At 44.8% G+C, this 13590-nt stretch overlaps 1 protein-coding gene across 1 annotated transcript in view; it reads right to left on the bottom strand.

Annotated features, from left to right (window-relative positions):
* Positions 1-451: 451 nt before the first annotated feature.
* The window catches only part of LOC109298733 (short-chain dehydrogenase/reductase family 16C member 6-like), a 17846-nt gene continuing 4707 nt past the window's right edge, over positions 452-13590 (bottom strand). The window contains exons 2-4 of the mRNA XM_019518991.1: positions 9609-9740; positions 3460-3559; positions 452-600 (exon numbers count right to left, since the gene is read on the bottom strand). Of these exons, the coding sequence (XP_019374536.1) occupies positions 452-600; positions 3460-3559; positions 9609-9740 (381 nt within the window). The remainder of the gene's footprint in view (positions 601-3459; positions 3560-9608; positions 9741-13590) is intronic.

A 13590-nucleotide genomic window follows, 5' to 3' on the forward strand; every position in this document is an offset into this window, starting at 1 on the left:
GGGGTGGAGGGCAAGCAGCAGCTGGGGCCCTGGCTTCAACCCAAGAGCTGATGCTGGAGCAGGAGTTGGAGCCACAGCAATTGCCACTCCTCACTCCCTCCCCAGTGCCTTGTGCTTGATTCCAAGGTGAGGGGCTTTTTCTCCCCTTGAGGAAAAACCTCATCTTGGAATCAAGTAAATAAGGCATGGTCTTTTTGTTCTTGCATCTAAAGAATTAGGGACAAAATAGGGGGATGGATTGAAGCACTGTGGATTACACTGAGCCTTCTGCTAGTGCCATGCCAGCATTAGAACTGCAATGGTGCAGGATGTCATGGTGGGTGACACAATGGTTAGTCTGGATTGGAGAATTTTTTGGAGAGCATTCAAGATACTTGGTTCTGTGCACTTATGAGCAATAAAATTGTAGTTGTATGCATATAGGTATCACAGAAAATGCAGTAATTTTTACTTACTTGATTTTAAGCCTACCAGTGAACTGAGTTTTTACATAACTAAGGAACACAATGGTGGTTTTAACACCTTTCTTCCCTGTAGCCTGCAATTCAAAAGCAATACTTTCCAGAAAGCCAACTACTGCAAATTTGCTTGCAGAATAGTCTGTAAAGTGAGGAATGAAGAAACATTTAAAAACATATCTATCACCACATGCTAAGTGTTATTTACCAAATGTAATGTGAAGAATTACATTACCTTTCAGTTATTTGGGGATGAATTTCATAGGGTTACTGAAGTGAATTAAATAGGAAGCAGGATGGAATGCTCACTAATATAAAGGTCAGACAGCATGGTTTGTTGTTCGAGAATTACAAAACAGTTTTTTTCATATATAGGAAAACCTAAATATGACAGTTGAAATGTGATCTAGAATGACCTGGATGCTGAAAACTTTTAGTGCCCCTTGAGGTCAACTCCCTTCACTCATACAAACCTAGATATTCTCAGTATGACCTTTTTGTGAAAGATGCCCAAACTTACCCTTATTTCATGTGCATTTGCACACTTTTCAGACATCTCCTTTTAGCAGTTCGGTTGTATCTCCCACTTAATCTCTCTCTAACTGAATTTCTTCTCTTTCCTCCCTGCCCTGTGTCATGGATCCCCAGCCAGAAACACGTGAAAGTAGGTGGGGCAGGAGATGTTGTATAGATGTTCTCGGGGCAGCGACCATTAGGGGGTGGCTGCAGAGACAGGGGTCTTTAGGAGGAGAGGGGGAATGAAAGTCCCTGCTTGAGTTTTTATAGAAGTAGTTGACCCCAGCTATTTTTATGAGGGCCAGGTAGTAGTCTGAAAGTAGGATAAGGTTTTTGTCAGGTTTCTTTTACAATACTCTGTCTAGGCATTTAGTCACTTTTTCTTATTTATACAAGTCCTTCTTCCTTGGAATAAACTCTTTATTCTGTTATTTTACCAAAGTGCCAGTGGTAAATTAGGATTCCTGGACAAATGAATGACCCGGGCATACCCATTCAGCAAAGTGAGGACCCATAAGCTTACACAAACCCAGGATGTATTTCTAGGAGGACCCTCCAGGGTTTTGTCACACCCATCTCTCAAGTTATGCTCTTCCATCAGCTAACAACGCCAATGTCCCTCTTATTGCCCAGTTTCATTAAAATATGATATCACCATCAGAATCTTCTTTTCTTCACTATCCGGTCTCTCAGCTTTTCAATAATATTTTCACTAAATCATGATATCAGTCCTTTTCTGACCAGCATCACTGCTAAAATGCTTGTCTCCATCAACTTGGACACTTCCCATTGGTTAGTCTGATCTCCCCTCCACCTGTAATTTTCCTAACGTAGTTTATCCAACAAGCACTGCTAGAATCACTTTACTATCCCGCCTTTGCAACCATACTGCATTCTCTCCTTGAATGCCTATATTGTTTGTCTCTTTTACTGCATAGGATTCAAACTCTTTGTCGTCTTCCCCAAGGGTCTATGTAATACTGCCTCATACAAAGTCTCTACTCCCTTTTCTTCATACTTCCTTTCCATTATGTCTTTTACAGTCTTCATCCTGCACTTTTGCCTCTCCATTAGCATTCTAGCTTTTCCATAAATCTGAGACATTGATTCTTCCCCTCCTTAAAAACACTTTCTTCTAGAGATTCTTCCTGTCCTGTTCCTATCAATTATCTTTCCCTACTCTCCTTTTCTCATACACTAGAAGGGCTAGGAGGGAAACCTTGGACATAACTGTCTTTTCTCTGATGCTTTATTTTTTTTTTAAATAGTGATCAACCATATAGGAACCCCATGACCTCTTAGCTTGACAGCTGCCTCTTCCTTATGCCATCTAGAAACAGAATTCAGAAACTTAAGCAACCTTTGAGATGTTCCACAGCTCCCTTTTCATCCTATTGTGTATCAGCTTGCAACCAGCTCCAGGTACCAGGACACCAGATTCTTTAAAACATTTAAGATTCCAGGTACACCTGTACAACTTTTACAAGTTGACTGGCACCCCATTTAAAAAACTATTTTACTTATTACAATGCTTATGTCTTTGCCAAGGTGCTGGGCAGCAGAGGCAGAGGAGCAGCCAAGCACAGAAGAACCTGAGCCTGTGTTTATCGTCTCACACTCTCTTATTTCCTGTGCTTATCTCCTTGCACCTGTGGTACCCTTCAAAGGATATCAGTTAGAGAATCAGTGATTTAATCAAAAAAGCATCTCATTTCAACACTCTTTTTTAATGCATGTGCATTAACACCACCAATTACTTTTTATCTCTCTGCTGTACCTTATCACATCCCTTGTTTTCTTGCTTCTAACCTTAATGCTACTCTTTCCCATCACCAACTCGCACCCAGTGTTTGGGTTATGCCTCTGTTCACCCTCTACATCTGTCCACTTTTTCATGTAATCTCTTACCTCCCTGACTCTACTCTGGACTCTTTTAAGAAATGTTTGGATGCTTATCTTGCTGGGATAATTTGACCCTAGCTGACTTCCTGCCCCTTGGGGCGGTGGGCTAGACTCAATGATCTTCTGAGGTCCCTTCCATCCCTAATGTCTATGAAACTATGGATCTGTTAAACTCTCCTCACTGCTGCTCCATTCTTCCCAGACAAAAAAAAAGAAGTTTCTTTACCTCATAAAGCAATCATATACTAAGAATATATTTTCTACTTGAGTTTAGAGCTCTCGAGGAAACAGAATATGGCTAAATCTGAAGTGTTGAATAAGTATACTATGTGGAATATATTAATAATTGAAATAGCAGTCATGTAGGACAGCGTGTGGATTCTTGAAATCAATTAAACAGATTGGGCTTGTTTTTTCTCTGCTTATAATCTTCATAAATATCTATGGGGTCTAAATGAGCTTACTGAATATTTGTATTACAGAAAAGACAACTGTACTTAGGAAATTCTGAGATGTCAAAAGTGAAATGATTAAGCAGTGTATATTTCAACCCCATTTATGAATAGATACATAAAGCACTAACCTGACACTTTAGTGACACCAACAAGTCCAGCTCCACTTGAAATGCTTATCAAGTGTCCATGGTTACGAGCAATCATGGCTGGAAGGAAGGCTTTGCAAGTCTATGAAGGACAGTGTATATCACCATTGTAGATAAACATATAAGAAAACATGTAGTTCAGTATCTTCAGCATTCAAAAACCACATCTTTGACTTATGATTCACCAGCAAGGACTTTTAAGTTTTGTGAGCATTTGGGAAAAAAAGAATCAACTTTACCCTAGAATCACCAGGGCTCTTTGGAGGGATTTTTTTTTAAGCACAGGAAGTACTCTTATCTCTTCCATTTACTGATGTTCACTGGTATGACTTTCAAAGTTTCATTAATACATTTCTATATTTTCTTCACATTTATTGATTGACTGAATAATTGCTTTATATGCCATCCCTCTCAACAAAGGCTCAGGGTGGCTTACAAAAAGACAAAAGGATAACTTAAAAACAGGAGAGTGATGGGGGACCAAAACAACTTAAAAGGAACTAGAACATCAAGAGAAAATAAATTCTTAACTTATATCTCCTAGATTTCTTTGGCAACACTGAAATGATTGACTGAGGGAACTGCATGCAACTTACCAGATAGATCACGGCTGTTCAACTGGGAGCCCAACAGCCACGTGTGGCCTCAAAGAGGTTAAATTGCAGCAGCAGGGCTCCCAGCTGGCTGCTGCTCCTCCCATTGGTTTGGTTGCAGCAGCATCTGGGGACTCCAGACTCTGACTTCACCTTCTTGCCACTGCCTCAGCCCAGCCATGCAGTGCTGAAGAGTGTGGTACAGCCTTCAGTGCTGCAGAATCACATAGCTCTTGGTGGCTTTATGAAGTCATGTACAGGCAGAGCTCATGACTGGGAAGCAGGGTGCCTGGGTGCATGGTGCAGCAAGGAATCATGGGGAGCAGCAGTGGGGCAGGGGGTGCAGTACAGCAGGGGGGTTCACAGCGCAGGGGGGACTTTGGGGTGCAGAGGCAAGGGGTGCACAGAGGAGCACTGGAGCACATTCAGATGCATGGTAAAGTGGTGGGAAGGGACTGTACCTCCTGAGGACAATGGTGAGGCCTGATGGGCATGTTGTGTGTGGCCTCTGGACACTCAGAAGTTGGACAGCCGTAAGATTTATATGCCACCCTTCTTAACAATAGCTTAGGGCAACATACAATAAGAAGACAGAATAACGGTGGTGTTACAGGTTACATTTAAGCCATCATCAAGACACTTTAAAGGGAGCATTTCCCTGTTTAAGGGTGTTATCCTGTCCTAAGTACCCTCTAAATGTTTTAAAGATAAGCCAAATGCAGTGAGGGTTATCTTTGATCCATCTTATCCAGGTCATTCCAGGGTGTTGTTAGTCAGCTCCTGAGAAATAAAATGCTTAATTTGCAGTCCTCCAGTAACCCAGAATGCATAGCTCCCAGCTCCTCTATACATTTCAGTCCTCTAAACCTTTACTGCTCTACCCTCCCGGCTCTATTACAGACCTCCTAACCAGGAGGAAAAGCTTGACCATGAATTTGCTAGGGAACTGGCAGAGGCTGCATGCTCTCGGTGCATGGTCATCATGGGTGACATCTCATGGGAGGAGCATTCAGCCAAATCTTATTGGTCATGAAACATCGTCACTTGCATTGATGAGCTGTATTTGACTCAAGAAGTCTATAGGCTGACAAGAGGTAAGGTGCTGCTGGATCTGGTACTGGCCAAAGGGGATGATCTAATCAGTGGCCTGAGGATCAAAGTGAAGCTTGGTGACAGTGATCACGAATTGATCAATTTCTCTATGCATCACAAAGCTGGCAAATCAGTCAGCAATGCAGAAATCCTTGACTTTAGGAAAGCTGACTTTCACAAGCTCAGGAGGTTGGTTGTTGAGGCCCTGAGAGTTCATGATCTGACAGGGAAGGGAGTCCATGATGAGTGGTCTCTCCTTAAGCATGTGATCCTAAAAGCACAAGAGAAGTCCATTCCAGTGCTGGGAGACCCCCTTGGCTCAATAGGGAACTCATGGACCCCCGAATTTGAAAAGAGAAGCTTATAAGGGATGGAAGTCCATAGCTACCACTAAGGAAGAATATGCAGCACTGGCCCATACCTGAAGGGAGCGAGCTAGGAAAGCCAAGGCTGAAACCAAACTCAAACTGGCTATGGAAATCAAGGACAATAAAAAGTCCTTTAAATACATGGGAAGTCAGAAAAAAAAATAAGGGCAACATAAGACCCTGGCTGAACCAAATGGGGCAGCTGACAACTGACACCCAGGAGAAAACTAATCTCCTCAATGATAACTTTGAGTCAGTTTTCCATCAGCCCAAGGGGATCACTCTGCCTGACAGGATGCAGGACTATCAGGGTAAGGGTGATCATATACCTATAATTGGCAAAGATCTTACGAGAGAACAGCTTAACAGGCTGGACATCCACAAGTCAGCTGGCCCGAATGGAATGCACCCAAGGGTGCTAAAAGAGTTGGCTGACATCACAGCATGACCAATGGCTAGGATATTTGAGAACTTGTGGTGCTTGGAAGAGGGTCAACGTGGTGCCTATCTTCAAGAAAGGAAGGAAGGAAGATTCAGGGAACTACAGGCCAATTAGTTTGACCTCAATTCCTGGAAAGAACTTGGAAAAAAATCATCAAAGAAACCATCAACAACCGGCTAACATAAGGCTACACTCTGAGAGATAGCCAACATGGCCTGACCAACCTCATGTTCTTCCATCACCAGATGGTGCATCACCTGGACAAAGGAAAACAGGTTGATGTCATATATTTCACTTTCAAAAAAGCCTTTTACTTGGTCTTCCATGATGTCCTCATGGTAAAATTGGGGAACTGTGGCCTTGACAACCTTACAGTTTGATGGCTGGGGAACTGGCTCTGTGGTTGGACCCAGGGAGGGATAGTCGATGGAACTGACTCTGCAGTGCTACACTCACCAAACAAGGGAAGACAAGGTCTAATGGTCACAAACTGCTGGAAGACCATTTTAGACTAGACATAAGGAAAAACTACTTTACCATGAGTCTCTAGCGTCTGGAATTGACTACGCCAGAAGTGGTGCAAGACCTATTCTGGATACCTTTAAGAAATGCTGGGACGCTTATCTTGTTGGGGTGATCTGACCCCAGCTGACTTCCTGCCCCTTAGGCAGGGGGCTGGACCCAATGATCTTGTGAGGTCGCTTCCAGCCCTAGTCTCTAAGAAATCTATAGACTCAGGACTTCATTCTCTAGGCCACCTTTAATGCGTACTAAACCAACCAGAGAAGAAGCATTCACCTTGCTGAGTCTTGTTGCTTCCTAAATCTCCCTCTTTTCCACCTCTGAGGTACGAGCCACTCCCCTTTCACCCCAGGGCTAAGTACAGACATTGAAAAGCCTGAACCTGAATTAATTCAATCTTTGCCTGTTAGTCTAATCTGCATAAATTGAACCAGTTAGCAAGTGAATAGACATCCACATTTGATTCCAGAAATGCAGCCACATGCCTGCAGTGGCTCAGCCCAGAAGCCAGCTAGAATGAGCCCTCCCTTCCCTTCCAAGGTGGCTGGAAGGCTGGAGGGAAACTGAGCTGGGAGGGCATGGCCAGACTCCAGCTGGCCTGAGTATGATTGGGGAGGGGTTTATACCCCAACCCTGGCCTGCAGGAACCACAGACAAGTTATGTTTGGAGGGGGAGAGGGGAAGCAACCCTTGCCAAGCTTTGGGGGATGCTTGGGAGAGAGTGTGGCTGACCCTGGGCTTGGCTCGCACCAAATAGTTAATCTCTCAGCCCTGGGCCTCACAGTGGGGAAGGAGGAGTAGGAGGGGGAGAGCCCTGTCCGCTGCAGTGGTTTCATGACAGCCTGGCCTGGCCTGTGCATGGGGAGCCAGGAGCAAACTGGGCACACAGCTCCTGCAGCCCCAGCCCAAGCCCCAGCCAGCTGGGAAGGGCCCTGCCTCATGACCTGGCCCGGTCCCTCTGCATTCACTCTCAGCAGCACCCGTGGCCCAGACTGGCTCAGCCCCATAGCTCCAGCCCCAGCCCAAGGCTAGGCAACCAGATGGCAGGTCCATACCAGGTGGCATCTGGCCATTCCCCTACTCCTTTTGCTGGAGCAGCGAGCGGAGTGGGGGAGGGGGGAGGGACCCCTGATGTGGCTTCAGCCCCTGTTATGGTGACCTGGGGAGCAGGGGCTGAGGGGGGCTGCACTGTGGGTGGGAGCGGGGCAGGCACAGATGCTGCAGCCAGAGCAGGATGAGCGGGGGTGGCAGCAGTGCTGGGGCAGGTGGCTATGGGAGCTAAGGTGAACTTTGGGGCAGTCATAGCCCCTCAAACCCATCCTAGGGTTGCTGCCAGCTGCATGCTCCCCATAGTCACCCCTCCCAGCTCCACCTCTGCTTCTGCTTCTTTCCCTGCGTCGTCTTCTGCTCACCTCCTAAAAACAGGAGAGTGACAAAGAGACCAAAATAAATTAAAAGGATCAAGAACATCAAGATGAAACAGAAATCCCCTAAACAAGGCCTCATCCTAGATTTCTTTGGGAACATGGTAATTACTAAGGGAACTGCATGCCAATTTATCAGACAGATCAACCTGAGATAGTTTATTTGTGCACATGGACATCTTAAGAGGCTACCACTATGAGCACAATACTGGAATCTTCTGAATACAAGCTAATTGATATAGTGAATCTGACCACAGCACTGATCTTATAAACAATCAAAAAGAGAGGACCCTGGTAACCAAAGATTTTCTGCCATCACAGGCAGACTTATATCTGTTCTGTGTCATCATCGGCAAGTGGTGCCTCCTGAGTTGGGGGTGGGGGAGGGGGGCGGGACTGGCCACCCCAGCGGCCAGTTGCACCAATGGGGGGTGGGGACGTGTTCCCCCACAGCCAGTTGCACACACCAACCCAGAAGCAGCATTCCCTCTAAGCTGGCTAAGAGGGAACACTGCCCGGAAGTGCCAGTGCCAGTGGTGTGCCCAGAAGGAGCAGGGATGCACCTGGAAGTGCTAGTGACACTTCTCCTGGCACCCCCATTCCCCGGCCACCGCTCATAGGCAGGGCACCAGTGCTTCCACGTGCCCCCCGCCCTCTGCCTAAGTGGGGGATGCTACTGTGATGGGGTGCACCCCAGTGCTCTCAGGGGGTGCACCCCCACGCGTCACCACTGTGTGTCATTTTCCTGTTTTCCAGCAAACAGAAACCTCCAGTTCCTTAGCGCAACAAGATTAGAGCAGACTGATTTCCAGCAGAGGCCATCAAAGGACAGGGTTTATCTGCATGGTGGCAGAGTACAAGATCTACAATCTGAACACAGGCAATCGACCCTGCTTCTCCTCCTGTGGACGTTTGCTAGCACCGAATCTTCTTCTACAGGCCTTAACCTTCCAGGATTTGGCATTACTGCTACTGCCCACATATCCTCCTTATCTGCTGCAGTGAAGCTCCAGAGAAAATTGTATTTCTTCTTGCTGGAATCCCAGAACAAAGCTTGGATAATTCAGTATTCTGTTTTGTCCCTCAAAAGTTAAGTGTTGCAACGGAGCCTTTTCTCTGCTACATGAATTGAACAGCTTTGCTGCTGTGTCTACTCCTTTGCCCTTCCCTCTCTGCTTTTAAGACAACATTCAGCAGACGGCCAAAGAGTTCACATAGATAGTCAAAAAGTCCAAGGGACCATATTGACTGGTGCAGGCGGGTGGCACAGGAGCCATTACGCTAATGTCATATCATAAGAAGATCTCATTTCAAAGCTTGGCTTATTGTGGTTTTAGATTGTGTTGCTCTGATGATACAGGACACTGTGGCCTGTATATACAAAGAAAAGCAGACTTACTTTTAATAATGTTTGCTTTTGCTGACTACAGGGAGTTCTATGTGACATACTGACACTGTGAGTAAAAAGAGACATCAAGATTATCCTGGGTGTGATTGTCCCAGGCTTTGAAGGTCTTGATACATGGTAATTTTAGGTGACTTCTTGAGCTCTTAACCCCTGGACTGACTGCATGTTAACACCTTTTAAGTAGCTTAGGACTCATTATTTATCTTTATGTTATTTTGCTCACTTCTGAACTACTGCTTTCTGGGGCACTTGTATAACTGTGCATAGGAGAGGATATATTACCCAAAAATGAGCCATAATGTTCACATCCATTGTTCTTTCAAGGTCCAAGTTTGGAGTATCAATGAAGTACTTTACACTTGGAACAGCTGCATCATTGACTAGGATAGTAACATCGCCAACTTCTTGTCTAACCTAAAGGAAGGAGAAAAGAAAAACAAACCAAGATTTTATGCAACATACATTCTTTCTGTTTTTTTTCTGATTTAAAACACAACTCCTCCTCACCGAGAAAACCCACCCAAATACGTCAAAGGGAAAGCACATATTCTGGCCTCCGGCAGCCCCCCCCAGCTGTATCTAGACCATGGAGCTCCTCATCGGCCAGAGCTGAACTCAACTAATGGAATGTTTTGGGTAGGGGTAGCATGGGGGTTAATGCAACCCTCACTTGTCTCCCTGCCATTAATATGTGCGCCAACAGGGCTATGTATCCTGGGAGTTTTATGGCAAGCTTCACCCCCACTCAGGCTTCTACTGTTTCCTGGCCCCTGCAGGAGTCCCTCAGTTTGGGTAAAACAGCTCCATGAGTCAGCTTTTTGGCACCCCTGGCCAGGAGGATCTGGTGAAAAGTCTAAAATAAAACCATACAGGGTACATCCACATATAGCTGTATGGTGGTTTTGTCACTGTGCTGTCATTTAGTACTACTTTGTGGAAGTACTAAAAGATGGCACAGTAACAGTCCTCACTGCACTATGCTGGCTCTGCACAATTATTTTTGGCCACTACATTGATGTAGTAATGTGCTACAAAGAGGGATTACTTTGCTACAGTGACATAGTGGCAGTGTCATGTTTTTTGCCAATGGATGCTATGGTGCTGTAGTGGGACATTACGGAGCCATAGCGTCTTGTGTAGATGCACCCAGTGTTGGAGAGTAAGGGTGTATTGTGGACTGAAGCAGATATAAGTCTAACAGACTCCTGCTATTTTGCAACATTTTCTGCCACTTTTAGCTGTTACAATTCTTCAAACCATTATAGAAAACATAACTAGGAGTATACCTACAGATAAAAAAAAAGAAGCTAAAGGGAAAACAAATATTAGGGCCTTAAGCAGGGGTGTCAAAATGCACAGCCCTCTGGGCTGGATCTGGATTATGAGGCTCCTTGTAGGTCAGATCTGGTTTCATCTTCAGGATGAGTGAGTGGTGGTAGTGTAAGGGTTAACACAACCCTCACTTGTCTTCCTGCTGCTGTGACATATCTCAGTAGGGCTCCATACCTGGGAACCAAAGAGGATGACCTAGTAAACACTCTGAGGATTGAAGGGAAGCTGGGCGACAGTGACCATGAGAAGATCACTGTCTTCATCCACCATACATCAGGGAAATTGGCCAGTAGGGTAGAAATCCTTGATTTTAGGAAAGCTCACTTCCACCATCTCAGGAGTTTGGTTGCTGAGGCCCTGCAGGACAACGGCCCAATGAGGAAAGGAGTAAAATAAGAGTGGTTGTTCCTCAAGGAAGTGATTCTAAAAGCTCAAAGGAAGTCCATTTCTTGTCATACGAAAGGCAGCAAAAGGGCTAGGAGACCCTCTTGGCTCAATAAGAAGTCATAGACCTCCTGAAATCAAAACGAGATGCCTACAAGGGATGGAAGACAAAAATAGCTACCGAAGAGGAGTATTCAGCAATAGCTCGCACCTGTAGGGAGTGGATCAGGACAGCAAAAGCACAAACCCAATACAAATTGGCAACCAAAATCAAAGACAATGTAAAGTCATTCTTAAGATATGTAGGGAGTAGTAAAAAACATAAGGGAAGCATAGGGCCGCCAATGAATTAAATGGGACAGCAGATAACTGACACTCAGGACAAAATCGAATTCCTGAACTAATCCTTCACATCGGTATTTCACCAATCCAAGAGTTTTAGCCTGCTGGACAAGATACAGGATGTTCATGGTGGAGGCGACCACCCTCCCATAGGTCTTATGGGAGACCTCTTACAAGGACTAAATATCTACAAGTCAGCAGGACCAGATGAACTACACCAGAGAGAGCTAAAATAACTGGCCAATGTCATTGTGGAACCTGTGGCCAAGTTATTTAAAGACTCATGGTGCTCATGAGAGGTCCAAGAAGACTGGAAGATGGCCAATGTGGTGCCTATCTTTAAGAAAGGGAGAAAGGAGGACCCAGGGAATTACAGACAAATCTTGGGTAAAATCCTGGAAAAAATTATCAAAGAATCCATCATTGACAGGCTAACAGAAGGTAGTACTCTGCAGGATGGCCAACATGGCTTTGTTATGGGCAGGTCATACCAGACCAAATTCATCTCCTGTGATCAGGTAACTCACCATCTGGATAGGGGGAATGATGCTGATGTCATACACTTGGATTTCAAAAAGGCCTTCAACCTGGTCTCCCAGGATGTCCTCATGGTTAAATTGGGAAAATGTGGCTTCGACTGCTTTATGGTCTAGTGGCTAGGTAACTGGCTCTGTGGTAGGACTGAGAGAGTACTGATTGACAGAACTGAGTCATCTTGGTGGGAGGTGACCAGTGGCATCCCTTGGGGCTCAGTACTTGGACCAGTACTTTTCAATATGTTCATCAACAATTTGGATTTGGGTATTAAAAGTGAAGTTTGGGGACAAGACCAAACTATGAGAGAATGTGGTCATGTTCCAGGACAGGCTGATACTACAGGCTGACCTGGACAGGTTTGCGAGGTGGGCAGACCTCAACCTGATATCTTTTAATACAGAGAAATGCAAAGTGCTCCATCTGGGGAGAAATAATCCTCAACACACTTGCAGGCTAGCACTATAATTAAATGACACCTGGCTGTCATGATAGAAGCCAAAGATGTCATCCTCCCACTCTACTCGACCTTGGTGAGACCACAGCTGGAGTATTGTTCTGGGTGCTGCACTTCAGGAAGGATGTGGAGAAGCTTGAGAGAGTCCAAAGGAGGGCCACTTGCATGATTAGAGGCCTAGAGACCATGTCATCTGAGGAGAGCCTGAAAGACTTGGGACTATTCAGCCTGGAGAAGAAAAGACTCAGAGGGGACTTGGTGGCAGCCTATAAGTATATCAGGGGAGACTGGGGGATCAACTATTCACCAAAGCCACCCAGGGCAGGACTAGAAAGTAATGGCACAAACTGATTGAAGATCGCTTTAGACTAGTTATACGGAAAAAATTCTTTACAACTAAAGTAGCACTATTTCACCAGCAACATTTTTATGAGTAGGAAAAAACATCATTACAAAAGCCTCAAAGTAGTAATATATAAACAATACCAGGAACTGGATTGTCTCCAACATGGTGTTTATGCAGGACATGATTGCTCGAGTACCTGTTAACGAGAGATTATTTTCTAATGAACAACAAAATATTACTGAATCCCTCAGAAAAACAGAATAGCCCAGACATACTGCTTTCTTCAATGTTTGCTTTTACCATGATACCATAAAACTAGAATAACATTTTCTACAAATAAGGTCTCATGCCTGCAAATTATTTGTGAATTATTTTAATATCTTGTGAGATCAGACAAGGAAACTTATGGAAATAAATACAAAGAACTAGACATGGTGTAATTCTCCCTCTGATCAGATGGACAATTGCTTCATTCTTCAATTTTTCTATTTTTTCTGCCAGTCATTTAGAGAAACAAGTTTTAACCTACCTTGCATAGGATATTAGAAGCTTGAAGTGTTAGCTTACTAAGAAGCAGTTAGCTGTGTTAGGCTGAAGAAGGGCAGAAGGCAGGGCTGGGAGGCATCTTAAAGCAGGGCAGGGTGCCTGCTCTGACACACTGTAATTATAAGTGTCAAAGCAGATTCAATTAATTGAGTCTGCTGGAGCATGCTAATTCGGCTTCAGCAGCCTCTGTGTTTTGTGTATTCAGTGTCCTTGAACTTCAAAATGATGGTGGGGACACTTTAACTAAAGCTTGTGGAATGAGCTTTAATTAAAGGGCTCCCACCACCATTTTGAAGCATGGGATGCTGAATACACGAGACACT

This window comes from Gavialis gangeticus, unplaced genomic scaffold (genome assembly GCF_001723915.1).
Source record: "Gavialis gangeticus isolate Ggan-Ray unplaced genomic scaffold, GavGan_comp1, whole genome shotgun sequence".
In the NCBI taxonomy this organism is placed as follows: domain Eukaryota; kingdom Metazoa; phylum Chordata; order Crocodylia; family Gavialidae; genus Gavialis; species Gavialis gangeticus.